Source organism: Elephas maximus, chromosome 25 (genome assembly GCF_024166365.1).
Source record: "Elephas maximus indicus isolate mEleMax1 chromosome 25, mEleMax1 primary haplotype, whole genome shotgun sequence".
Classification (NCBI taxonomy): domain Eukaryota; kingdom Metazoa; phylum Chordata; class Mammalia; order Proboscidea; family Elephantidae; genus Elephas; species Elephas maximus.
The window spans coordinates 19,505,941-19,532,202 of record NC_064843.1 but is presented as its reverse complement, the minus strand read 5'-3'; the positions used below and the strand labels follow the sequence as shown (position 1 = coordinate 19,532,202).

At 49.5% G+C, this 26,262-nt stretch overlaps 1 protein-coding gene across 1 annotated transcript in view; it reads right to left on the bottom strand.

Annotated features, from left to right (window-relative positions):
* Positions 1-25,750, bottom strand: part of PEDS1 (plasmanylethanolamine desaturase 1) — a 35,785-nt gene extending 10,035 nt beyond the window's left edge. The window contains exons 1-2 of the mRNA XM_049868931.1: positions 25,561-25,750; positions 12,665-12,784 (exon numbers count right to left, since the gene is read on the bottom strand). Of these exons, the coding sequence (XP_049724888.1) occupies positions 12,665-12,784; positions 25,561-25,684 (244 nt within the window). The 5' untranslated portion in view covers positions 25,685-25,750. The remainder of the gene's footprint in view (positions 1-12,664; positions 12,785-25,560) is intronic.
* Between the last annotated feature and the right edge of the window lie 512 nt (positions 25,751-26,262).

Below are 26,262 nucleotides of genomic sequence, written 5' to 3'. Positions count from 1 at the left end.
GGTCAAATGTCCTCCCTGGATAGATACCTGATCTAAAACGGCACCTTCCCCCTCCTCTTCCAGCACTTTCTATCTCCTGTCCTGCTTTATTTTTCTCTAAGCACGTATCACATATAACTTCTTTGTTTGGTTTACTGTCTCCCGCTCCGCAAGATCAGGGAGTTTAGTCGGCTTTGTTTATGGCTCTATTCCTGGTGCAGTGGTTAAAAGCTTGGCTGCTAACCAAAAAGGTCGGCACTTCAAATGCACCAGCGCTCCTTGGAAACTCTATGGGGCAGTTCTACTCTGTCCTACAGGGTCACTAGGAGTCAGAACCGACTCCAGGCAACCGGCAGGGTACACAGTAGGGACTCAGGAAACGTCTGTTGAATTAATCTAGTTAGAACCCTACATAAAATGCTTGGCACATACTAAGCTCTCAATACATATCTTTGTTGCTGCTGCTATTATTATTCAGTCATTTAATCAAAAAATCAACATTCCATTAGACCTACCGTGTGCCAAACTCTACAGACAAAGATACATCAGGCTCTGAGCTTGCTGCCCACTGGCCTTTGCACTTGCTGTTCCCTCTGCCTGGCACCCCCTCCCTAAACCACCTCTGTGGCTGCTCTTCCTCAGCCTTTGAGCTCAGGGCAAAAAGCCACCCAACCCTCCACGTGGGTGTTCTTGGTCACTTCCTCCTCATTTATTTCCTTCATGTCATGTGATACTCCCTGAAATGGTCTCACATATGATTTTATGATCCCACTTCTTTGATGAAGAAAGAGGCTCAGAGAAGTCAAACAGCCATCCACCCCAGTCACACAGCTTGCGAGTGGCAATGCTGGGATGGGAAGAGACAGATGTGTAGAAACCAAACCAAAACCCATTGTTGAGTTGATTTCGGCTCATAGCCACTCTATAGAACAGAGTAGAACTGCCCCATAGGGTTTCCAAGGATGTACTATTTCTGGAAGCAGACTGCCACATCTTTCTCTCAAGGAACGGCTGGTGAGTTTGAACGGCCCGACCTTTTAGTTAGCAGACGAATGCTTAACCACTGTGCCATCAGCGGGCGCGGGGCTGGGGGGAGCTTACCACCAAAAAAGAAGCACTGGGATCATAGCGCGTGCTTTGGACCCGAGGTCCCTGCACTGAGAAGCTCCTTGACCGGGAAAGACTGATGAAAAGGACCTTCCTCCAGAGCTGACAGAGAGGAGGAAGCCTTCCCCTGGAGCTGATGCCCTGAATTTGGACTTGTAGCTTACTAGACTGTGAGAGAATAAAATTCTCTTTGTTAAAGCCATCTGCTTGTGGTATTTCTGTTATAGCAGCACTAGATGACTAAGACAGCGGTTGACATTTATGGAGCCCTTTTGTGTCAAAGGCAGCATGTGGAGGGTGTTAACAGCACACTATTGGGAAGCATAACTCTCTACTCTGTAAGTGTGGGCTGCGCTTAGGGACTTCTTTCCAAAGAAGACAGTATGGAACGGGGGAAGGGAGTAACTTTACAGCAGAGAAACCTGACAGACACTACCTCTGCCAGGTGATCATGGTCAGTATCGACGGTCAAAAATGAAGTTGATTTTTTACGATGTGATGAAAAGGGAACTTTACCTCTGAGATCTTCCTCCCCCAAACCCAGAACCCCAGTCATGAGAAAAGTCTCACACAAATTCCGAGAGGGGCATGCTACAAAATACCTGACCACTACTCCTCAAAAGCACCAAGGTCATTAAAAACAAGGGCAGTCTGAGAAACTGTCATAGCTAAAAGGAGCCTAAGGAGACATGACAGCTAAATGTACTGTGGCATCCTGGATGGGATCCTTAGACAGAAAAAGAACATTAGGTAAAATGTTAAGGGAATCTGAATAAAATATGGACTTTAAGTGAGCAGCCATCTAAGATATTCCTCTGGTCTCACCCCATCGGAAGCAAGGGAGAATGAAGGAAACCAAAAACACAAAGACACAAGGGCAAGATTAGTCCAAAGGACTAATGGAACACAATTACCACAGCCTCCGCGGGACTGAGTCCAGCAAAAGTAGATAGTAACCAGCTACCTCTGCCCTCACAGGGATCACAATAGAGGGGGCCGGACGGAGCCAGAGAAAAATGTAGAACAAAATTCTAACCACACACAAAAAAAGACCAGACTCACTGGCCTGACAGAGACTGAAGAAACCCTGAGAGTATGGCTCCCGGACGCCCTTTTAGCTCAGCTCAGTAATGAAGTCACTCCTGAGGTTCACCCTTCAGCCAAAGATTAGACAGACCCATATAACAGCACAAGACAAAATGGGCACACCAGCCCAGGGGCAAGGACTAGAAGGCAAGAGAGGATGAGAAAACTGGTAATAGGGAACCCAAGTTCCAGTAGAGAGAGTGCTGACATGTCATGGAGTTGGTATCCAATGTTGCAAAATAATATGCATACTAATTGTTTAATGAGAAGCTAGTCTGTTCTGTAAACCTTCATCTAAAGTACAAAAAAAAAGTATGGACTTTAGAACCCGTCGCTGTAGAGTTGATTCCAATTCATACCAACCCTATAGGGCAGAGTAGAATTGCCCCATGGGACTGCCACATCTTTCTCCCATGGAGTGGCTGGTGGGTTTGAACTGCCTACGTTTTGGTTTTGCAGCTGAGCACTTAAGCACTGCACAACTAAGGTTCCTTAAAGTATGGGCTTCAGGTAATAATAATGTATTAGTGACTATTTATGAAGTATGGACTGTTGCCATTAGGTGCCGTGTTGGTTCCGACTCATAGTGACCCTATGTACGACAGAATGAAACAGTGCCCGGTCCTGCGCCAGCCTCACATTTCTTGCTATATTTTGAGCCCATTGTTTCAGCCACTGTTGTCAGTTCATCTTATTAAGGGTCCTCCTCTTTTCTGCTGACCTCTACTTTATCAAGCATGATGTCCTTCCCTAGGGACTGGTCTCTCCTGGTACCATGTCCAAAGTATGTGAGATGAAGTCTTGCCCTTCTCCCTTCTAAGGAGCTTTCTGGCTATGCTTCTTCCAAAACAGATTCGTTTGTTCTTCTGGCAGTCCGTGATATTCAATGTTCTTCACCAACACCTTAATTCAAAGGTATCAATTCTTCTTCAGTCTTCTTTATTCATCGTCCAGCTTTCACAAGCATATGAGGTGACTGGAAATACCATGCTTGGGTCAGGCACTCCTTAGTCCTCAAGGTGACATCTTTGCTTTGTAAGACTTTAAAGAGGTCTTTTGCAGCAAATTTTGTCCAATGCAATTAGTCTTTTGATTTCTTGGGTGTTGACTGTGGATCCAAGTAAAATGAAATCCTTGACAACTTCAATATTTTCTCCGTTTATCCTGGTGTTGTTTATTAGTCCAGTTTTGAGGATTTTTGTTTTATGTTGAGGTGTAATCCGTACTGAAGGCTATGGTCTTTGATCTTCGTCAATAAGTGTTTCAAGTCCTCCTTGCTTTCAGCAAGCAGGGCTGTGTCATCTGAATTCCCATTCTTCACCATGTTATCCATAGCTTGTTATGATACAGGAAACCCTGGTGGCGTAATGGCTAAGCAGTACAGCTCCTAACCAAAGGGTCGGCAGTTCGAATCCACCAGGCGCTCCTTGGAAACTCTATGGGGCAGTTCTGCTCTGTCCTGTAGGGTCGCTATGAATCAGAATTGACTCGATGGCGTTGGGTTTGGTTTTGGTTATGATCCACACAGTTGAATGCCTTTGCACAGTCAATAAAACACAGGTAAACATCTTTCTGGTATTTTCCGATTTCAGCCAAGATCTATCTGACATCAGCAATGATATCCCTCTCTCCATGTCCTCTTCTGAATCTGGTATGAATTTCTGGCAGTTCCCTGTTGATGTACTGCTGCAACCATTTTTTAATTATCTTCAGCAAAATTTTACTTACATGTGATTTAAAAAAATTTTTTATTGTGTTTTAAGTGCAAGTTTACAAATCCAGTCTGTCATACAAAAATTTATATACTCCTAGTTGCTCTCCCCCTAATGAGACAGCATGCTCCTTCTCTCCACCCTCTATTTTTGTGTCCTTCTGCCAGCTTCTGACTCCCTCTGCCCTCTCGTCTCTCCTCCAGACAGGGGCTGCCCACATACTCTCATGTGTCTACTTGATCCAAGAAGCTTGCTCCTCACCAGTATCATTTTCTCTCCTATAGTCCAGTCCAATCCCTGTCTGAAGAGTGGGCTTTGGGAACGGTTCCTGTCTTGGGCTAACAAAAGGTCTGGGGACCATGACCACTGGGGTCCTTCTAGTCTCAGTCAGACCATTAAGTCTGGTGTTTTTACGAGAATTTGAGGTTCTGCATCCCACTGTTCTCCTGCACCCTCAGGGGTTCTCTGCTGTGTTCCCTGTCAGGGCAGTCATCGGTTGTAGCCAGGCACCACCTAGTTATTCTGGTCTCAGGCTGATGTAGTCTCTGGTTTATGTGGTCCTTTCTGTCTCTTGGGCTCATAATTACCTTTGTGTTTTTGGTGTTCTTCATTCTCCTTTGGTCCAGGTGGGCTGAGACCAATTGATGCATCTTAGATGGCTGCTTGTGAGTGTTTAAGACCCCAGGTGCCACTCTCCAAAGTGGGATGCAGAATATTTTCTTAATAGATTATGCCAGTTGACCTAGATGTCCCCTGAAACCATGGTCCCCAAACCCCCACCCCTGCTACGCTGGCCTTCAAAGAGTTCAGTTTATTCAGGCAACTTTTTTGCTTTTGGTTTAGTTCAGTTGACCTCTCCTGTATTGTGTGTTGTCTTTTCCTTTACCTAAAATAGTTCTTGTCTACTATCTAATTACTGAATACCCCTCTCCCTCCCTCCCTCCCCACTCTCGTAACCATCAAAGAACACTTTCTTCTGTTTAAACTATTTCTTGAATTCTTATAATAGTGGTCTCATATAATATTTGTCCTTTTGCAACTGACTCATTTCACTCAGCATAATGCCTTCCAGATTCCTTCATGTTATGAAATGTTTAAAGGATTTATTATCATTCTTTATTGATGCGTAGTATTCCATTTTGTAAATATACCATAATTTATTTATCCATTTGTCTGTTGATGGGCACCTTGGTTGCTTCCATCTTTTCGCTATTACAAATAGTGCTGCAATGAACGTGGGTATGCATACATCTGTTTGCGTAAAGGCTCTTATTTCTCTAGGATATATTCCAAGGAGTGGGATTGCTGGATCGTATGGTAGTTCTATTTCTAGCTTTTTAAGGAAGCGCCAAATTGATTTCCAAAGTGGTTACACCATTTTACATTCCTACCAGCAGTGTATAACTGTTCCAGTCTCTCCACAACCGCTCCAAATTTTATTACTTTGTGTTTTTTGCATTAATGCCAGCCTTGTTGGAGATGGAATCTCATTGTAGTTTTGATTTGCCTTTCTCTAGTGGCTAATGATCGTGAGCATTTCCTCATGTATCTGTTTTCTACATGAATGTCTTCTTTAGTCAGGTGCCTGTTCATATCCTTTGCCCAATTTGCAATTGGGTTGTCTTTTTGTCGTTGAGTTTTTGCAGTATCATGTAGATTTTAGAGATCAGACGCTGATCGGAATTGTCATAGCTAAAAACTTTTTCCCAGTCTGTGGGTAATCTTTTTACTCTTTTGGTGAAGTCTTTGGCTGAGCATAGGTGTTTGATTTTTAGGAGCTCCCAGTTATCTAGTTTCTCTTCTGCATTGTTAGTAATGTTTTGTATATTGTTTACGCCACGTATAAGGGCTCCTAGCGTTGTCCCTATTTTTTCTTCCATGATCTTTATAGTTTTAGATTTATATTTAGGTCTTTGATCCATTTTGAGTTAGTTTTTGTGCATGGTGTGAGGTATGGGTCTTGTTTCATTTTTTTGCAGATGGATATCCAGTTATGCCAGCACCATTTGTTAAAGAGGCTGTCTTTTCCCCATTTAACTGACTCTGGGCCTTTGTCAAATATCAGCTGCTCCTGTGTGGATGGATTTATGTCTGGATTCTCAATTCTGTTCCATTGGTCCATGTATCTGTTGTTGTACTAGTACCAGGCTGTTTTAACCACTGTGGTGGTATAATAGGTTTAATAGGTGGTATAATAGGTTCTAAAATCAGGTAGTGTGAGGCCTCCTTATGTGTGATATTAATGATACTGTTTAATAATTTTCACATTCTGTTGGATCACCTTCCTTTGGAATGGATATAAATATGGATCTCTTGCAGTCAGTTGGCCAGGTAGCTGTCTTCCAAATTTCTTGGTATAAATGAGTCAGCGTTGCATCCATTTGCTGAAACATCTCAACATCTAAGGTTGCGGACTTTAGTGAGTGATAATGTATCAATGACCATGATGTAGCTTGTTACATTAACTGTAACAAATATACCACACAAATAAGACATTAATAGTAAGAAAAATTGGAGGGATGGGAGATACGTGGAAGTTCTCTGTACTATCTGCTCGATTTTTGTGTACATCGGCTAAAAATTTGCATAAAAAATAAAGTCTATTTTTCAAAAAAGTGTATTATCTCATTTCATCTCCACAGTTACCGGCTCCACTGCATCCCGAGTTTCCAGAGGAAAAAACTAAGACTCCGAGGGTTAGGCCCACCCAAGGTCACACAGTGGCAAGGACAAGTCAGGGCTAGTGGCGAGTGGCCAGGGACCATTGCTATGATCATTCATGATGGTGTGGCTGAGCCTTTACATTCGGGTCTGGGAAATGGGGATATTAATAGTACTCACCTCGCTTAGAGGGGCCCTGGTGGCACAAACGTCAAGCACTTGGCTGCTAACCAAAAGGTTAGCAGTGTGAATCCACTCAGAGGCTCCAAGGAAGAAAGACTTGGCCATCTGCTCCTATAAAGATTACAGCCTAGGAAACCCTATGGGGCAGTTCTACTCTGTCACATGGGGTTGCCATGAGTTGGAATTGACTTGACAGCACACAACAACAGTATTTCTTAAGAAGCAGCTCTCCTTCCCTTTAAGGCTAGTTAGGATAGAAGCTAAATAAATAATTATACTTGCTTATGGTTTCTTTCAAGGAGCCCTAGTGGTACAATGGTTAAGAACTTGGCTGCTAACTGAAAGGTCAGCAGTTTGAACCCAGCCAGTGTGCTCCTTGGGAGAAAGACCTGGAGGTCTGTTCCCATAAAGATTTCAGCCTAGAAAATCCCATGGGCAGTACTAGTATGTTACACAGGGTCGCTACGAGTCGAAATTGACTCAATAGCACCTAGCCACAACATCTCACTTAACCTCTAGCAAGTTAATAAAATGGGTTAACGCAGGTCAAGTGCTTAGCATGGTACCCAGGACACGTGGTACCCAGGACACAGGAAGCTCTGTCAGTCGTGAATAGTTTAAGAAGTACTCTTCTCTCTGAGCCTCAGTCTTGTCATCTGTCAAATGACGAGAACCTGGCCTTCTGGGGCCAGGAAGGGAGGTGCTTTGGATAGCTGTCACGAATTATTTTAGGAGAGAAGGAACCCCCCCGGGGTAGGAAATGGGCCCATGATTCCTGGGGCTCTTCGGGTGGCTGTTTCTAAGGCACCAGTTCCAGGCCCTAGGCCAGGTGCTCAAGATCTGTTTAATGGGGGCAAGGGTGGCAGAAGCAGGCAGACAGAAGCTTCTTTGTCCCAGCTCTGGTGGCAGTGGCTGGCACTATCTCTCCCTGCGGGTGGCTCAGCTTGGTTATCACCCCTCTCTGCAGAACACAAGGGCAGGGTAGGGATGGGGGATAATGAACTCCAGGCTGCCCCGACTCGCTGGGTGACCTGGAGACAGGCCCTGGGCCCCTGAGACCTCCATTTCCCCACCCAGCTGGGACTTCTTTGCCCCTGCCCGTCTCACAGGACTGGTGTGGAGGCACAGTGGCCAAGGGCAAGCCCATGGGCTTTACTCACAAGTGGTCCTGAGTTCAAATCTTGCCTGTTATGGATTGAATTATGTCCCCCCAAAATGTGTATCAACTTGGCTAGGCCATGACTCCCAGTATTGTGTGGTTGTCTTCCATTTTGTGATCTGATGTAATTATCCTATGTGTTGTAAATCCTAACCTCTATGATGTTAATGACACAGGATTAGAGGCAGTTATGTTAATGAGGCAGGACATAATCTACAGGATTAGGTTTATCTTGAGTCAATCTCTTTTAAGATTAAGAAGAGAAGCGAGCAGAGAAGAGGAGGATCTCCTACCATCAAGAAAGAAGAGTCGGGCGTGGAGCATGTCCTTTGGACCCGGAGTCCCTGAGCTGAGAAACTCCGAGACCCAGAGGAAGATTGATGATAAGGACCTTCCCTCAGAGCTGACAGAGAGAGAAACCTCCCCCTGGAGCTGGTCCCCTGAATTCGGACTTCTAGCCTCCTAAACGGTGAGAGAATAAATTTCTGTTTGTTAAAGCCATCCACTTGGGGTATATCTGTTATAGCAGCACTAAATAACTAAGATACTGCCTTTACCACCTTTCCATAAGGCTGGGCATGGTCTGAGGCTCCATGACCTCTCTGGCCTGATTCCCCACCTCTGTACTGGAACACTTTCACCTTTGCCTGTTTGCCAGAGAACTCCTATTCACCTCTGAAGGACCAACTCAAAGCCCCCAAACTTTTCTTCAGTTTTTCTCAAGTGGAACAAATAGCTCAAGGCTCCCGTGGCCATCCGTTCCTTCATGACAATACTGTCCTTGTCAGGGTCACTACCAATGACTTCCACGTGGCCAAATCCAGGGGTCCCTTTGTTGTCCCCATCTTGCTGCGTCTGCTTGGTGGCTGTTCCTAGTTGACCCCAAGTCTTCTGAAAACACATTTTCCTATTGGGCTTTGTAACCCCTTTGTCATGCATTGAATTATGTCCCCCCAAAAACGTGTGTATCAGTTGGGCTGGGCCATGATTCTCTGTATTGTGCTATTTTCCTATATGTTGTAAATCCTGCCTCTATGATGTTAATGAGGGAGGATGGGTGACAGTTATGTTAGTGAGGCAGGACTCAACCTACAGAATTGGACTGTGTCTTGGGACAATCTCTTGAGATATAAAAGAGAGAAGCAAGAAGAGAGACGGGGGACCTCATACCACCAAGAAAGCAGCACCAGGAGCAAAGCGGTCCTTTGGACCCGGGGACCCTGCGGCTAAGAAGCTCCTTGACCAGGGGAAGACTAAGGACAAGGACCTCTTCTAGAGCCAACAGACAGAGAAAGCCTTACCCTGGAGCTGATACCCTGAATTTGGACTTTTAGCCTATATTACTGTGAGAAAATAAACTTCTCTTTGTTAAGGCCATCTGCTTGTGGTATTTCTGTTATAGTAACACTAGATAACTAAGACACCCTTCCTGTGATGGCTCCCCCACAAGGCACTCAGCCCCTGGGAGCGCCCGCTAGCCTCAGGGCTTCAAACACCATCCCTACCCCCTACTGACTTCCAGATTTCTATCTCTGGCCACTTCTCACAGGCTCCAGACTGTATTCCCAACTTCCTGTTTGACACCTCCCCTTGGCTTTCCATCTCCCTCAAGCCTGCTCCCCTGCTGCATCCCCATCCCTGCTAATAGCAGCCTCATCCCTGGTGGTCACACCGGCCCCCTCCTCTCTCACCTCCACATCCACCATTGCAGCACATTCTGGTGGCTCGCCTTTCAAAGCGCATCCCCAACTGACAACTTCTCACCACCTCCACTGCCCATCCTCGCCTGCTCCTCCCCGCCCCTCCCCAACCCATCCATCCTCAGCACAACATTAGACAGCGTCAGCTCCCCATGGGGACTCCCTGATGGCTTCTCCCAGCGTGGAGAATAAAACCCCAAGTCCCAACCACAGCCTTCAAGGCCCTAACCGTCTACCCCCACTGTGTCTCTGAGCTGCCACCAATCACTCCCGCTTTGATCAATTTTCTCCAGCCCAGTGGCCTCTTCTCTAGTCCCCAAATGCAGCAGGCACACTCCAGGCTAGGGCCTTTACACTGTTCCTGCTGCCGGGAACATCCCTCCCCAGATGTTTGTTGCAGGAACCTCTTCCTCACCTCCTTCAGGTCTCCACTCAATTCAATATCACCTGCCCACGAGGCTCTTCCCTGACCCTCTTCTCCCCCTTCCCTCCCCACCCCCTTATCTTGATTTTGCTTCCAGCACTGTATCACCCAGGTCTGTGTTTATTAACCGGGCACATTTTCAGGCCTCTGCCCTTCCTGGCTTCCAGGGCCTTCCCCATGGCACCAGAGCCTCAGAGGAGACAGTGAAGGCCATGGGGCAGGCTTAGCAGGCTGGCACAGTGCCCCTGCTGCCTGTGAGTTAACACAGAAACCGATCAGTAACTGTGCAAACACCACTATCAGGGAATTGTCTGCTCTAATCAGCCCAGGGGCTGGGAGATGACACAACAGTCGACAGTCGGTGGTTCAACAGACACAGACAGCTGTGCTGGGCTGGAGGCTAGAAGCACAGGCCTCAACCTGCGAAGGCAGGCGGTGACTCGCTTGGGACGCCCACCCTCGAACTCAGAAACCTGGGCTCTGACCCTGTCAATCCTCAGGCCACGCCAGGCTCACTGCTCAGAACACACTGTCCTCCAATGTTAACAGGAGGTCACACAGCCTGGGAGCAGGGAGTTGAGGTTTAGGAGCCAGGCAGGTCAGGACTTGCAACCCTAGACTCTCTGCTGCCCGGGTGAGGGCTACTGGGCAAGTCACTTGGCTTCTCAGAGGATAGTGACCAAAATCCCCTCACTGGTTGCCATGAGCAAGGGGCCTGGCATACAGCAGGTGCTCACAAAATTTCCATTGTTAAACTGACCAGAGACACTGAAGGCCCAAGCCTTGGTCAGCAGCCTGGTGGCTAGCATCCCCTTCCCACCTATATTCAGTCACTGACCTGACGAAATCCATGAGCCCCACTATGCGCTCAGCACTTAAACACACCACCAGCATCTTGCCCTCATGGCAGCCTAGGAGTCAGGACTGCGAGCATCCTCATTCCAAAGACATCAAAAGCGAGCATCAGAGACACAAGGGCCCTCACCCAAGGCCACGTGGCCAGGAAGCGGGGGAGCTGAGACCTGAATGCAGATCTGCAGGGACCTGTTTGTGATCACCCCAGATGAGGCTCCAAGGTCAAGCTGTCCACATTCCTGCCCTTGAAGGTGGTGTTCTGAGGCCGAGAGGCTGGAAGTGCAGGTCTCGCTCACTCCTGGGGGCGGGGTTGGGGGGGTGGTACTGCCTCCCCAGGAGTGGACAGGTTAGTCTCCTTCCCTTCCTGCCGGTCCAGTTCCCAGCACCTCCCCACCCCATCCCAGACCCAGAAGGTGCAATCAGCCGGCTGAGCACTATTGGCTTAGGCAGCCAGAATGCTTTTAATGAGATTGTGGGAGCCAAACACTCCTTCCGAGAAGGCTGGGGCAGACAGAGGACGCAGCCAGCTGGGAGCCCAGGTCAGGGGAGGGGATGCGTGCACAAGCCAGAGGGAAGAGGGGAGAGTGTCACATGGTGAGGAAGGAAACTGAGTTACCCCAGTGCCTGGGAATGGGCACAGGGAGCAAAGAACTGTATTGTCCATTTGGCTTGGAGTCTGACTTTGGGCAGATCCCTTCCTTCTTCTCTCTGAGGCTCAGCTTCCTCATTTGAAAAATGATGATGACCTTCGTATCTATCTCCCAGGTTGTAGCTTGGTGACAATCACCAATGGAAACCATCAAGCGGGTACGATACACTGCACCTTGCTCATTCATTCATTCATTCGATTACTGAGCACCTGCTGTATGCCAGGCCTTGTGCTTGGTGCTGGGGACACAGCCCTGAACGAAAGAGACAAAATCCCTGCCCTCAGGGAGCTGATGTTTGAGTCAGGGGAGTCATAACATACAAATAAAAACATATATTGTATGACAGAGTCGGGGGGAGATAGCCTATGACAGGGCTGCTATTTTTTGGAAGGACAATCAGGGAGGGCCTCCCTGAGGTGACTTCTGAGCAGAGACCTGGTCATGAGGGAATGAACCACGGGTATGTCTGCAGGAAGAGCATTCCAGGCAGAGGTAACAGCATACCCTAAGGCCCTAAGGTGAGAGTGTGCCCCACAGTCCATGTTGGAGGCAGAGTGAGGAGGCCAGTGTGGTGGAAGGGGGATGAGCCAGGGCAAAAGTGGAGCAAGGCCGTCAGAAAGGAGCAGGGGCCAGGCTGGGTAGGGCCTTGCAGACTGTGCTAAAGAGCTGGCATTTGATTCTAGTACAGTGTTCAGAGCAGAGGAGTGACATCACCTGCTTAGGTTCTGATAGGATCTCTCTGGCTATGTGTGGAGAATGGACAGTGGGGGGTGGGGGCAGGGAGGCCCTGGAGTCCAGGTGGAGAGGACGGTGCTGAACCAGGGTAGGGACAGCAAGCGGGGCAGAAGTGGTTGGATTCTGGGTGCATTTTGAAAGTAGAACTGGAAGGGTTTGCTGATGGTTTGGATGTGGAATATGTGTATGAGGGAGAGAGAGAGAAGGGACCTGAGGTTTATGCCCAGGTTTTGGCCCAAGTGATAGGAGAGACAGAGGTGCCACTGGCTGAGACGGGGAGGCAGAGTTCTCACGTCATGAAACCCGTGCACGTGTATGTTCACACACACACATGAACACGCACGTGTGCACATGCACACACACATACACACATCTGAGCGGCACAGACACCAGCTAGGTTCCTGGGCACTCACCGACGCCCAGCATGACGAGAGGCGCGTGTTCCCAGCAGGCCAGCAGCAGGAGGTGGACGAAGTTGTGGGCAATGAGGCTGAAGCACAGGATCACGCAGCACCACTCCTGGAAGCGTTTGCCTGTGGGGAGAGGTGGTGAGGGGTGAGTGCCGGCAGGGCGGAGGCTGGGGTCAAAGCCAGGCAGAGCTGGGGGCTCTTCAACAGTACTGTGGATCTGTAGTCGGGGGTCTATGGTTCTAACCCACAGGCTGAGCTCAGAGTAGGCCAAGTCGCACTCTTACGAGGGAAAGGCTCCAACCCACCCATTTCACAGATGATGCTATTGGAGCCCAGAGAAGGGGAAGGGCTTGCCCAAGGTCATACATCAGGACCAGCTACCTCCACTCACTCTGAGGGACAAAGACCCATCAATCTGCTCCCATAAAGACTGCAGCCTAGAGAACCCTATTGGGGGTTCTGTTCTATCACTTGGGGTCACTATGAGTTGAACTGACTCCACGGCACTCACAACGAAAAGTATAAGATGGAAATGTGGGCCCCTTGTTCAAAAATTAAGAATTAACCAGAAGAACTAGATGGTGCCCAGCCACAACCGATGACTGCCCTCACGGGGAGCACAACAGAGAACCCCTGAGGGAGCAGGAGAACAGTGGGATGCAGACCCCAAATTCTTATAAAAAGACCAGACTTAATGGTCTGACTGAGACTAAAAGAATCCCAGTGGTCATGGTCCCCAAACCTTCTGTTGGCCCAGGACAGGAACCATTCCTGAAGACAACTCATCAGACATGGAAGGGACTGGACAATGGGTTGGAGAGAGATGCTGATGAAGAGTGAGCTACTTGTATCAGGTGGACACTTGACACTGTGTTGGCATCTCCTGTCTGGAGGGGAGATGGGAGGGTAGAGAGGGTTAGAAACTGGCAAAAACGGTCATGAAAGGAGAGACTGGAAGGAGGGAGTGGGCTGACTCATTAGGGGGTGAGTAAATGAGAGTATATAGTAAGGTGTATATAAGCTTATATGTGACAGACTGACTTGATTTGTAAACTTTCACTTAAAGCACAATAAAAATTATTTAAAAAAAAAATTTAAGAATTATCCTTAACCAACTTACCCTAGAATGGGATAAATACAAGCAGATGACCCTTTTATGACCGAATTATTTTTTGTTGTGAATTTTTTGTTGATAGAATGGTTTTTCAGTAGCAGAATGCATGCTGAATTGCTGAGCCTTTTAAAATTTTCGTTAGATAATATGGATTTTGATAAATATTAGGTGGGACACATAGGTTCCACTCGACTCTGGTGTAGGATTGGTGGGATGAGGCATGAAAAAATCGTGTTCTCATAGCAATTTATTTTATTCTGTAAAACTTTTTAAAAAACATGGGGTAATACATAATGGCACCTCGCAAACGGCTGCCAAAAAAAAAAGGAATTATTATCCTTAATATCTTGTTACATTACGAATTTCAAGATGACAATAGTAGAGCATTAAACCAAGCTCGGGGCCCTTCTGAGCACAGCACCCTGTGCCCATGAAGCCGGCCCTGCACACACCAATTCTTTAGCAGACACACCAGTTCTCTGGAGACACTTGAGGGGACTTTAATGAGCTTTTTTTAACCTGCATCTTCAGGGCTTCACCTGTCCCCTGTCCTATGTGATTATCTGGAGGTGGAGGCTACAAACAGCCATTAATGCTGGAGGCTCAGACCTGGCCCTCCCTCAAGCAGGGCTCCAGGTGGTGAGCCAGGTATTTGTGGAGAAACAAGTCCCTAGGCACCACTCCCAGGATACCCGTCAGGAGCAGTGGGTCTCCAAGTGAGACGAGGGAGAAGAAGAGGCAGTGAAGATGAGAGGTCTGAAGCTCTCAAGGCTCTAGGAGCCAGGCAGGTGAGGTGAAAGAGGGAAGTGGGCGGAGTGGGGCAGGGGGCACCAGCACATGTGCCCCTTCTAAAGGGGTGGCCACTATCTGCCTGACTGCTGCCAAGTTCAAGTGTGGGTCCAGGGAGACTGCTCTTTGGATTCTCAAGCGAAGCCAGAAATCTGAATTTGGGTGTGAAATCTCCTATTCAAATGTTGACTCATATTTTTAAAGGGCACAGTGAGGCCAGAACAAGCTTATTCACTGCAGCTTTGTTTGAGGTGTCAAAACACTGTCAATACCTTAAGTGTCTACTGCCTGGGCATTAGCCAAATTAACTACCGTCCCAGGCAGCTCTGAGGCTGGGAAAAGCCTGGGTGGTGGTCTACGTGTGGATGTGGAGGGGTGCCCAGGTCATGTGAGTGAGTGCAAAAGCAAAGTGCAGGAGAGCAGTCATTTATGCAAAAAAAAAAAAAAAAGGCCACACAGTTGAGATTGGCTGTTTGCTTATTCCCTTTTGAAGTTAGAATTTGTGAATGTACTACCACATTAATTTTTTTTCTTTTAATTTTATATTAAAAATTTATCTTCGGTGAAGGGAAAGACAATACACAATACAGGGGAAATCAGCACAGCAGGACTAAAGCAAAAACTAAGAAGTTTCTTAAACACAACCAAACACCCTGAGGGGCAGAGTAACTGGGGCTAAGGTCTGGGGACCACGGTTTCAGGGGACATCTAAGTCAATTAGTGTAACAAAGTTTATTAAAAAAATGTTCTGCATCCCACTTTGGTGAGTAGCGTCTGGGGTCCTAAAAGCTTGTGAGTGGCCATCTAAGATGTATCAATTAGTCTCAATACACTTGCAGCAAAGGAGAAAGAAGAACACCAAAAGCACAAAGAAAATATTAATTAGCTCAAGAGACAAAGCCCCGTAAAATTCCGCCTCATAGCGACCCTACAGGACAGAGTAGAACTGCCCCATATGGTTTCCAAGGAGCGCCTGGTGGTTTTGAACTGCTGACCTTTTGGTTAGCAAGCATAGCTCTTAACTGCTATGCCACCAGGGTTTCCCAAGAGACAAGAGGGCCACATAAACCAGAGACTCCATCAGCCTGAGACCAGAAGAACTAGAGGGTGCCTGGCTACCATCAATGACTGCCCTGACAGGGAACACAACACAGAGTCCCTGATGGAGCAGGAGGAAAGTGTGGAACAGAACTCAAATTCACGTAAAAAGATCAGACTTAATAGTCTGACTGAGACTGGAGGAACCCCCAAAGCCATGGGCCCCGGACACTCTGTTAACCCAGAACTAAAACCATTCCTGAAGCCCGCTCTTCAAAGATTAGACTGGACTATAAAACATAAAATAATACTAATGAAGAGTGTGCTTCTTTCTTAGTTCAAGCAGATAATCAAGACCAAGTGGATGGCTCCTGTCCCGAGGCAGGATGAGAAGGCAGGAAGGGACAGGAGCTGGTTGAATGGATACAAGAAACCCAGGGTGGAAAGGGGGGGTGTGCTGTCACATTATAAAGGTTGCAACTAATGTCACATGACAATATGTGTATACATTTTTGTACAAAAAATTAACTTGAGCTGTAAATTTTCACCTAAAGCACAACAAAAAAAATATTAAAAAAGAAAATGAAAGAAAAACACCATGTGGGTGGCACAGAATGGTTCTCCCAGTGGGACTGGGCCCCTGGGAATGTCGCTTTGCCAGGCAGCTGGTCCCAAGGGCGTGGAAGACCCTTTAATGGCAACACTTTCATTATCATTTAACATCTACTGAGTAGTTACTACACGCCAGGCATCCTGCTGAGGTAGTATCACCCCCGTTTTACAGATGTGTAAATTGAGGGTCAGAGTGGTCAAGGAACTAGCGAATCAGCTACAGACCAGGATCCTATAGCCAGAGGAACTGTCTCCCAAGATGTACCTCCTGCTGCCTCAGGTCTCTCTCTCCCTTCCCCACCACCCTTATTGCCCCAATGACATTCTCGGGCCAACGGCCTATTCTCATCTTAAGCAATATGACTGGGCAGGCCCCTGTGACTGGTTAATGACAGATGGGGCCAGGGACCAGAGCAGATAAGGAGTCTGTCTTCTCCTCTCTCTGGGACTTTGCAAGTGCCGTTTCCCTTGTCCACAGTACCCTTCACCTCCCCTACACCTGGCTGGCTCCAACGCCTCTCCAGTAGATCTCAACCTGGACACCACCTCCTCCAGGAAGCTATCCTTGATGTCTCCTCCAACCTTGTGTTCCCCAATGTGGGGACCATAGTTGCCTGTATAACATCCATCTCACTGCCTGTGTAACATCTGTCTCCCCGACCCAAATGTGAACGTGGGAGGCCCAGGACCAACGGGATCACATCTGGGTCACTCACCAGGGACATGGTACACAGTTGATACTCAACAAATGCTTGCAAAATGAACAAATTCCCAACCGCAACCCTTAAGAGAAAACACCAGGCTTTGCCTCTGGGCACCCCTCATCAAATCACCTTGGGAAGGACATGGTAGGCTCCCCACTTTCCCTGATAGGGAAATGGAGGCTCAGAGGGAGAGGGCCTTGTCCAGGTCCCACAGCAGCCTGCTGCAGACAAAGGCTGCCTGACCTGCCCTCCCCTGCCCAGGAAAAAGACCAAGGCTGGGTGGGGGGACTACGTCCTGGGACATATCCCCTTGGCCCTCTCTGTATAGATGGGGACACTGAGGCCCAGAAAGGGCAAAGACCTTGATAGAGGTCACCTAGCGGCAGAAGTGGGCTGGGAGCCTGCTTTCCAGTCAGCAGCCTTACTGCCCCAACAGCCCCCACCTGGGGCACCATGCCCCTGCCCTAAAGTGCCTTCTCCTTTCTCGTTCCTGTTTGTGGTCAGGCCCTGGGATTGGAAGGGGAAAGCCCAGGGGAGGTATCTGGTCCACGGTGAGGGCTGTGGTGAGAGGGGCAGTGGGTAGTAAAGAGCAGGTCAGTTTTCCATGTGACCTGCCTGCCTGCCCAACCTTCGGGGATGGGGGCAGAGATCATATCACAGTGACAATAACAAAGGCTGACACCCACTGAGGCTGGTACAGCTCACATCAGAGAAGCTGCAAACTGGTACCGTTGGACAAATTTTGCTCACAGTTTTAAAAAAATGACCTATACTTTAAAAACTGGGGCATTTCGCATATAAAATTCCTAGCTTCCCACTTTCCTTGGGAACATAGGGTTCTCGCCCCCTGGGTCAGAGTAGTGGTGGCTGCCCGCATTAGCCGGGGATGATTACTTGGTTCACCCTGCTCCGTCCTCCCCCCACCGCCGTCTCACACTGGGTAGCCGCCCTCAGTAGCAGCCCTGGCCAGGCCCCTCTGGTCATCTGAGGTTTTGAGCCTGAGGTACAGTCTCTTACTCAGTCCTTAAGGGAGGAACTGTGTGATCCCATTTTCCAGATGAGGAAACTGAGGCTCAGTGGGTAAGAGGCAGAGCTGGGTTTGGATCCTGGGCTCATAATCGGGACATGCTACCCTGAACGCTCGGGGCTGTCCTGATTCCAAAGATGGCTCAGCCCCTCTCCCCGTGCCATGGAGAGCGTCCCCTAAATCTGAATATATTTCCACCTAAACGCCATCTCTTTGGCCTCTGGAAACTGGATCCTTTTGCAGACTAAGTGTCTCAACTTTAATCCATTAAAAAGCACAGAGAATGATCAGCTGTGTCACAGAGGCTGACTACGAGTCAGACACAGTGGTAAGGGTTATCATCCCTGCACCCTGTAGGTTGGGGCCACTTGCCCCACCCTTCAGAGAGGGAAACTGGGCCTAGAGATGCAGTGATTTGTCCAAAGTCACTCAAAGGGTCACCAAAGTCACTGCACAGATCACCAGCCTGGCAAGGCCTGTGGGGTTAAGCAGCCAAGATGGTGTCACTTTACAGATGGGCAGACTGAGGCCTAGGGAGGGGAAGGACATTGTTTGGAGCACAGGAGGCCCAGGCTGCCCAGTGCTGGGGGTGCTGGGGCCTTGTTTCCTGAGCCAGCTCCTGGCTTGGCAGGGTTGATGGATCTGGGCCAAGTTCCAGGAGAGAATGACTTGTTGGCCTGGGAGAGGGGGCCAGGCCTGGGAGTATGGGGTGACTGGGAGGGGCAGGGGTGGGCAGGTGCCAGGCCTCTGCCATCTCAGCTCTCCTGGGGCAGGCCGCAGCCAAAGGCTCAGCGTCAGGCCTGATTCATGCCCAAAGTCCTCTGGTTCGCCAGAGCCAAGTCCCCAAAAACCTGCACCTCTGATGCCCCTTGGGCACCGGGAGACCCTCAACCTGAGGGACATGGGAGAGGGTGTAAGAAAGGAGAGGAGCCAGAGAAAGACAGTGAGAGACACAGGGAGACAGAGAGAGGAAAGACAAAGAGCATGGCCAGAGAGGGGTGGATAACCTTGGAAAAAGACCAGGGCTGAGGGAGACAGAAAGAAAGCTGTGCCCAGAGTGTGGCAGGGACCAGGCCTAGTCAGGAAGGTACCTAAGGCCAGACCTCTGTCCACTGGCTTCAGCCAGGCCCAGGTTTGGGAGTACAGGCCAGGACCCTGCCCAGCACTCCTGACACCCCCCTGCCTTTCCCTTCACCCCACCCAAGAGTTCCTGTGCCTCCCAGTTGGCCAGGATTGGGTGGGCAGCTGGCTCCAGGGACCCCTCAGGCTTACCTCTGGTGCCCAGGGCACCAGGAGTAGCATACACATAGCTAGTTTTGGGTGTCCACCTGCCCAGGGAGGCATGCCAGCCTGCCAGGCCCTTCTCAAGCCCCTGTACCTAGGACAGGGCAGGCTGCTGCTCAGAACCCCACCTCTGGAGCACAGCAGATTGTATATGACTCTCCATGGCTCCCAGGCCCCACAGGACCAGGCCACAGCTCCTTGGCCAGACACTCAGGGCCCTTCGGGACCAGTCACTCCCACCCTTGCAACTCACTCCTCACTCACAGTTCCCCACGTGTACTAGGCCAGCTCTCTCCACTGCCAGCCCCTCAGGCATGCTGTGCTGCTGACCCAAAACATTTGTCTGCCTCCCACACCCTCGCTCCTGGCCAGCTCACTTCCATGGTGAAGATTAAGAACATGGAACTCGGAACCACCCCCCCCCCACACCTGTGTTCCGGTTCTGACCCGCTGCTGACCCGCTGTGCAACCTTGGGTAGGTCGCTGCTCTTTTCTAAGCCTCAGGAAATGTCTTAGAACTAGAGTTGGTGCTCATGCCTGCCAGGCGCCGCTAACACAAAACAGGCAGCCCCTGGCCTTGCTGACCTTCCTGTCAAGTGGGCACCAATACAGAACAGATGCTGGCCTGATCCCGGCTGGGAAAGGTGTCAGGAAGAACACAGGTAAGCAGGGACTAGGAGGAGGCTTGGTTTCTTCCTCTGTAAAATGGGGTTAATACCAGGATGCACTTCAGAAAGTCTTTTGTTGTTTGCTGTCAAGTCAATTCTAACACATGGTAACCCCACGTGTGTAGGGTAGAATTGCTCTGTACGGTTCTCAGGGAAAAAACCTTTTGGAGTAGATCTCTAGGCCTTTTGCCTGAGGTGCCTCTAGGTGGGTTCGAACTACTAACCTTTTGGCTAGTAGTCGAGTGCTTAACCATTTGTGCCACCCAGGGACTCCTCAGAAAATTGTAGTAAGCATGATATAAGAACATGCAGGGAAATGCCCAAAACACAGCCAAACCAGAAAAAAACAAACCCATTGCCGTCAATTCTGACTCATAGCAACCCTACAGGATAGAGGAGAACTGCTCCACAGGGTTTCCAAGGAGCGCCTGGCAGATTCGAGCTGCTGACCTTTTGGTTAGCAGCTGTAGCACTTAACCACTACACCACCAGTGTTTCCAAAACACAGCCAGTGGTCACTAAATGTCAACTACGTGAACTGCCATTATTATTGTTGTCAATTGTCAGCAAAAGGCCAAACCACCTCTTGCCCCAGGAATCTCAAGAATTCAGTTCTAGAACCCAGGACCTCTCCTACGCTCCTCAGCCTACAAGCCTTCTTAGTGTCCTCAGACACACCAGGCATGGTAATGCTTCAGGGGCTTTGCACTTGCTGTTCCCTTTGCCTGGAGCAATCCTTCCTGCAATGTTGTTGTTGTTAGGTGCCGTCGAGTTGGTTCCGACTCATAGCAACTTTATGCATGACAGAATGAAACACCGCCCGGTCCTGAGCCATCCTCACAACCGTTGTTATGCTTGAGCCCATTGTTGCAGCCACTGTGTCAATCCACCTTGTTGAGGGTCTTCTTCTTTTCCGCTGACCCTGTACTCTGCCAAGCATGACGTCCTTCTCCAGGGACTGATCCCTCCTGACAACATGTCCAAAGTATGTAAGACACAGTCTCACCATCCTTGCTTCTAAGCATTCTGGTTGTACTTCTTCCAAGAAAGATTTGTTCGTTCTTTTGGCAGTCCATGGTATATTCAATATTCTTTGCCAACACCACAATTCAAAGGCGTCAACTCTTCTTCGGTTTTCCTTATTCATCGTCCAGCTTTCACATGCATATGATGCGCTTGAAAATACCATGGCTTGGGTCAGGCGCACCTTAGTCTTCAAGGTGACATCTTTGCTCTTTAACACTTTAAAGAGGTCTTTTGCAGCAGGTTTACCCAATGCAACGCATCTTTTGATTTCTTGACTGCTGCTTCCATGGCTGTTGATTGTGGATACAAGTAAAATGAAATCCTTGACAACTTCAATCTTTTCTCTGTTTATCATGATGTTGCTCATTGGTCCAGTTGTGAGGATTTTTATTTTCTTTATGTTGAGGTGCAATCCATACTGAAGGCTGTGGTCTTTGATCTTCATTAGTAAGTGCTTCAGGTCCTCTTCACTTTCAGCAAGCAAGGTTGTCATCTGCATATCACAGGTTGTTAATGAGTCTTCCCCCAATCCTAATGCCCCGTTCTTCTTCATATAGTCCAGCTTCTCGGATTATCTGCTCAGCATACAGATTGAATAAGTATGGTGAAAGAATACAACCCTGACGCACACCTTTCCTGACTTTAAACCAATCAGGATCCCCTTGTTCCATACGAACAACCACCTCTTGGTCTATGTAAAAGTTCCTCGTGAGCACAATTAAGTGTTCTGGAATTCCCATTCTTCGCAATGTTATCCATAGTTTGTTATGATCCACACAGTCGAATGCCTCTGCATAGTCAATAAAACACAGGTGAACATCCTTCTGGTATTCTCTGCTTTCAGCCAGGATCCATCTGACATCAGCAATGATATCCCTGGTTCCACATCCTCTTCTGAAACCGGCCTGAATTTCTGGTAGTTCCCTGTCAATATACTGCTGCAGCCGTTTTTGAATGATCTTCAGCAAAATTTTGTTTGTGTGTGATACTATTGATATCTTTCTATAATTTCCACATTCAGTTGGATCACCTTTCTTGGGACTAGGCAGAAATATGGATCTCTTCCAATCAGTTGGCCAGGAAGCTGTCTTCCATGTTTCTTGGCACAGACGAGTGAGCACTTCCAGAGCTGCATCTGTTTGTTGAAACATCTCAATTGATATTCCATCAATCCCTGGAGCCTTGTTTTCGCCAGTGTCTTCAGAGCAGCTTGGACTTCTTCCTTCAGTACCATCGGTTCCTGATCATATTCCACCTCTTGAAATGGTTGAACATCAACTAATTCTTTTCGGTATAATGACTCTGTGTATTCCTTCCATCTTCTTTTGATGCTTCCTGAGTCGTTTAATGTTTTCCCCATAGAATCCTTCGCTATTGCAACTTGAGGCTTGAATTTTTTCTTCAGCTTGAGAAACGCCGACGTGTTTTTCCCTTTTGGTTTTCCATCTCCAGCTCTTTGCACTTGTGCTTATAATACTTTACTTTGTCTTCTCGAGCTGCCCTTTGAAATCTTCTGTTCGGTTCTTTTACTTCATCAATTCTTCCTTTTGCTTTAGCTGCTCAAAGTTCGAGAGCAAGTTTCAGAGTCTCCTCTGACATCCATCTTGGTCTTTTCTTTCTTTCCTGTCTTTTCAATGACCTTTTGCTTTCTTCATGTACGGTGTCCTTGATGTCATTCCACAACCCGTCTGGTCTTCAGTTACTAGTGTTCAATGCATCAAATCTATTCTTCAGATGGTCTCTAAATTCAGGTGGGATATACTCAAGGTCATATTTTAGCTCTCGTGGACTTACTCTGATTTTCTTCAGTTTCAGCTTGAACTTGCATACAAGCAATTGATAGTCTGTTCCACAGTCTGCCTCTGGCCTTTGTCCTGACTGATGATATTGAGCTTTCCCATCGTCTCTTTCCACAGACGTAGTCAATTTGATTTCTGTGCATTCCATCTGGCGAGGTCCATGTGTATAGTCGCCGTTTATGTTGGTGAAAGAAGGTATTTGCAGTGAAGAAGTCGTTGGTCTTGCAAAATTCTATCATTCCATCTCCGGCATTGTTTCTACCACCAAGGCCATATTTTCCAACTATTGATCCTTCTTCTTTGTTTCCAACTTTCGCGTTCCAATCCAGTAATTATCAATGCATCTTGATTGCATGTTCGATCAATTTCAGACTGCAGCAGCTGATAAAAATCTTCATATCCTCATGAATATTTCCTCCCCTTCTCCCTCAGGTCTCTGCTCAAAAGTCACCCATTCAGTGAGGCCTACCCTGCTCCCTCTCTAAAACATCACCCCCCAGCATTTCACCTCCCCTTTTCCTGCTGTATGCTTGCTCCACAGCACTTCCCACCATCTAGCCTGCAAGATATTTCATTTTTTTATTGGGCTTGTCTGTCTTCCTACTAAAATGCAATTCCATTTGTTCTGTCTTGTTCACCACTTTGCCCCTAGTGCCTAGCACAAGGACTCGTACACAGGTGCTCCATACTTAATGCACCGGATCCTCCATTTTACAGCCCAGAGAGGTCAAGGTACTTCCCTAAGGCCACACAGCAATGGGACAGAGGCAGACAGAGTGAGGCTTATGGAAAAGAATTTGGAGAAACCAGTCAGGCCAGTGCCTACCTAGTCCCTCTGTCCATGTCAGGAGGATGAGGGGATAAGGCTGTGACTGCAGTTTTGGGGCACCTTTTGTAGTTGCTCTTCAGAGAGTGACAGGCACTTGGGGAAGCCAGAACCTGATAGAGATGTAATCAGGGTACAGGGCAGAGATGGTCCCTCAGAGGCCAGGAATGCCTGATTATGATTTGGGCTGGCTGAAAGCAAGTGGTGTTGGCTAGGGAGGGCAGAGCTAGGCACCAAAGAAGAGTTCTTTGAATCCTTCCTCTCAATTCCTGGGGGGTGGGGTGGGGTGGGGGGGGATGTGGTCTGAGAGCCAGAGAGGCGAAGCAGCTTGCTCTGAGCCCCACAGCCAAAGTTAGACTGTCGGGTTAACAACGAGGAGTGCCTACTGTATGCCAGGCACTGTGCCCACGTGGCTGATCTCATTGCCTTTTCCCAACAACACCAAAAAGAAAGTAAACTTTACCTGTGCCTATTTTAAAGATGAGGAAACTGAGGCTCAGAGAGGGAAAGTGGCTTGGCCTAGGTCATGCAGCTAAGTTGTAGATTAAGATGGCAACCCCGGCTTGCCCCAGAGACAGCAATAAGGTTTAAGGCCACAGGCTGAATGCTTTGGAAACAAAGAAATGGTGGCAGCATGGAGCAGGTGCCCAAGTTATGTTTGCACAAATAGAGCACAGAATTGCAAGGCCAGGAAGGCAGCTGGTGATCATCAGCCCTTTCAGAGACTCAAAGAGAGCAAGTCAATAGCCCAAGGTCATGTAACTAGTTATGGCACTCAAATCCAGGCTAGCCCAGGCCAGAAGCCACAGGGGTGGGGGGGTGGGGGGGGGTGGCTGGTGGCCCCGTGCCCACCCCAGTCAAGGACTGTTTGGTGGTTGCCCATGGGCAGAAGATGTCAGAATGTCAGGCAAACAAAGCTTCATGTGATGGCTGACACCCAGGCAAAGAGGCCTCCAGCAGTGCCCTGTCACCTGACTCTGGAGTTCTCAAAGGCACTTCCTTAACCCCTGGGGACACCCAGCCGGCTGGGGCCAGGCAAAGAGATTCCTGAGCTGAAGCGGGAGTCATGAAGCGGGTACAGGCTGGTGCTTGCTGGAGCACGAATGGTAGGCAGAGCAGGAAGAAGCCAGGAACCTTGGCCTGGCAGAAAAGGGCAGAGCAGCCAGGTGCAAGGATCTCTAAGTTTGATCTGGTCTGGGGAGTAGTGAGCTCCACCTTCCCAAGTCCAGACCCAGCTGGCTGATATTTGTACATGGGGGAGGGGCGAGGGCTGGGGTTGCGTTTCCCCCACCCACAGGGGATTCCTGGATACTGGGTGAGGGTTGATGGCCCCCCTGAAGAGTACAGGTCGGGTAAGGGGCGGGGGTAGAAGTCTGTAGCTCCAATCTGAGGCTATAACTTTGGTGGAAGGGCTCTAGGGTACTTTGCAACTGAGGGTCCCTAAGTTGGTAGTTCCTGGAGCTAGGAGACAGATGGTCCCAGATTTGGGGGGATGAAGTCACTGTTTGTAGCCCAGGGACCTGGCTGGGGAGCAGCTGGGTGCTAGGGTGTGGATTCTGGATTTGGGGAACCCGGGATGGGGTGAGACTTTCAGGCGGCCGGAGGCAATGCCTGTAGTTGGGGGGGCTGACTCCAGCTTGGACCGGGCCTTGGGGTGGGGAGGTCCCTAAAACTAGGGGCAGTGTTTGCATCTGGGATGCCCCAAGGCTAGAACTCCTGATCTGGAGTGCGACGGGAGCTCTGTTTGTAGCTTGGGGCGCTGGTATGTTAGTTCCTAGATCTGGAGGCGCTCCTTTCAGCCAGGGAGTCCCGGGGCTGGGGTTCTACCTTGGAGTTGGAAAGGGCTTTGGGTGGGGTCCCCGGACTTGGGGACGCTATTTGCAAATCAGAAGCCAGGGCTGGAGTCCCACGTCTGGGCCCGAGGCTGGAGTTCTGATCTGGGCGAACCCACGGTGGCCGCCTGCAGCGCGAGCTGGTGACGGCAGGCCCAGAGGGGGGCATGGAGGTCCTACCTGGCGAGTAAAGCGCGGCCAGCTCGCGGGCCCCGGCGTGTTGCGCGCCCCAGCGCCGGCAAGTCGCCCCTTCGTCCTCGTCGAATTCCGGGTGCTGGCTCGGCCCATACTCGGCGCCCGCCATGGCCACTCGCCTGGCCCGCCCGGTGCGCTCTGCTGGCGGCGGCGGCGGCGGCGGCGGCGGCGCCCGGGGCGGCAGGGGCGGCAGGGCCGCGGAATCGCGGCGAGATCACGCCGCCCAATGACCGCCCAGAGACAAGCGCGGCGGCGGCGCCCGCGGGGACCTCGCCCGGCCGCGCGTCACAGCCAATCGGGACCCGCGCCGGGGCGACGACGGCCAATTGGCGGCCGCCGAGCCGCAGCCAACCGCGGTGCGCGGAGGGCCGAGCCGCAGCTGGCCGCAGCTGGGCTCGGAAATGCTGGGCGGTGGCGGGTACCCGCCCGCCCGGCTTCGCCCCGGTCGGGGCTTAACCCGGGGGAAACCCTGGGCGCGCCGCCCCCCAGCGCAGGTCTCGGTTTTCCGGCCCGTGTAGTGGGCCGGGGCCGTGCGCGCTGGGCCCAGAAACCGACATTTCGTCAGTACGCACTGCTAAGCGCCTACTATGTGCACAGACGCGAATGGAAGGCGGCGGGCCGGGGGCCAAGGACCGAGCGCTTGGTGAGCCCTTACACAGTGCCCTCAGCTGGGGCTGATTTACATTC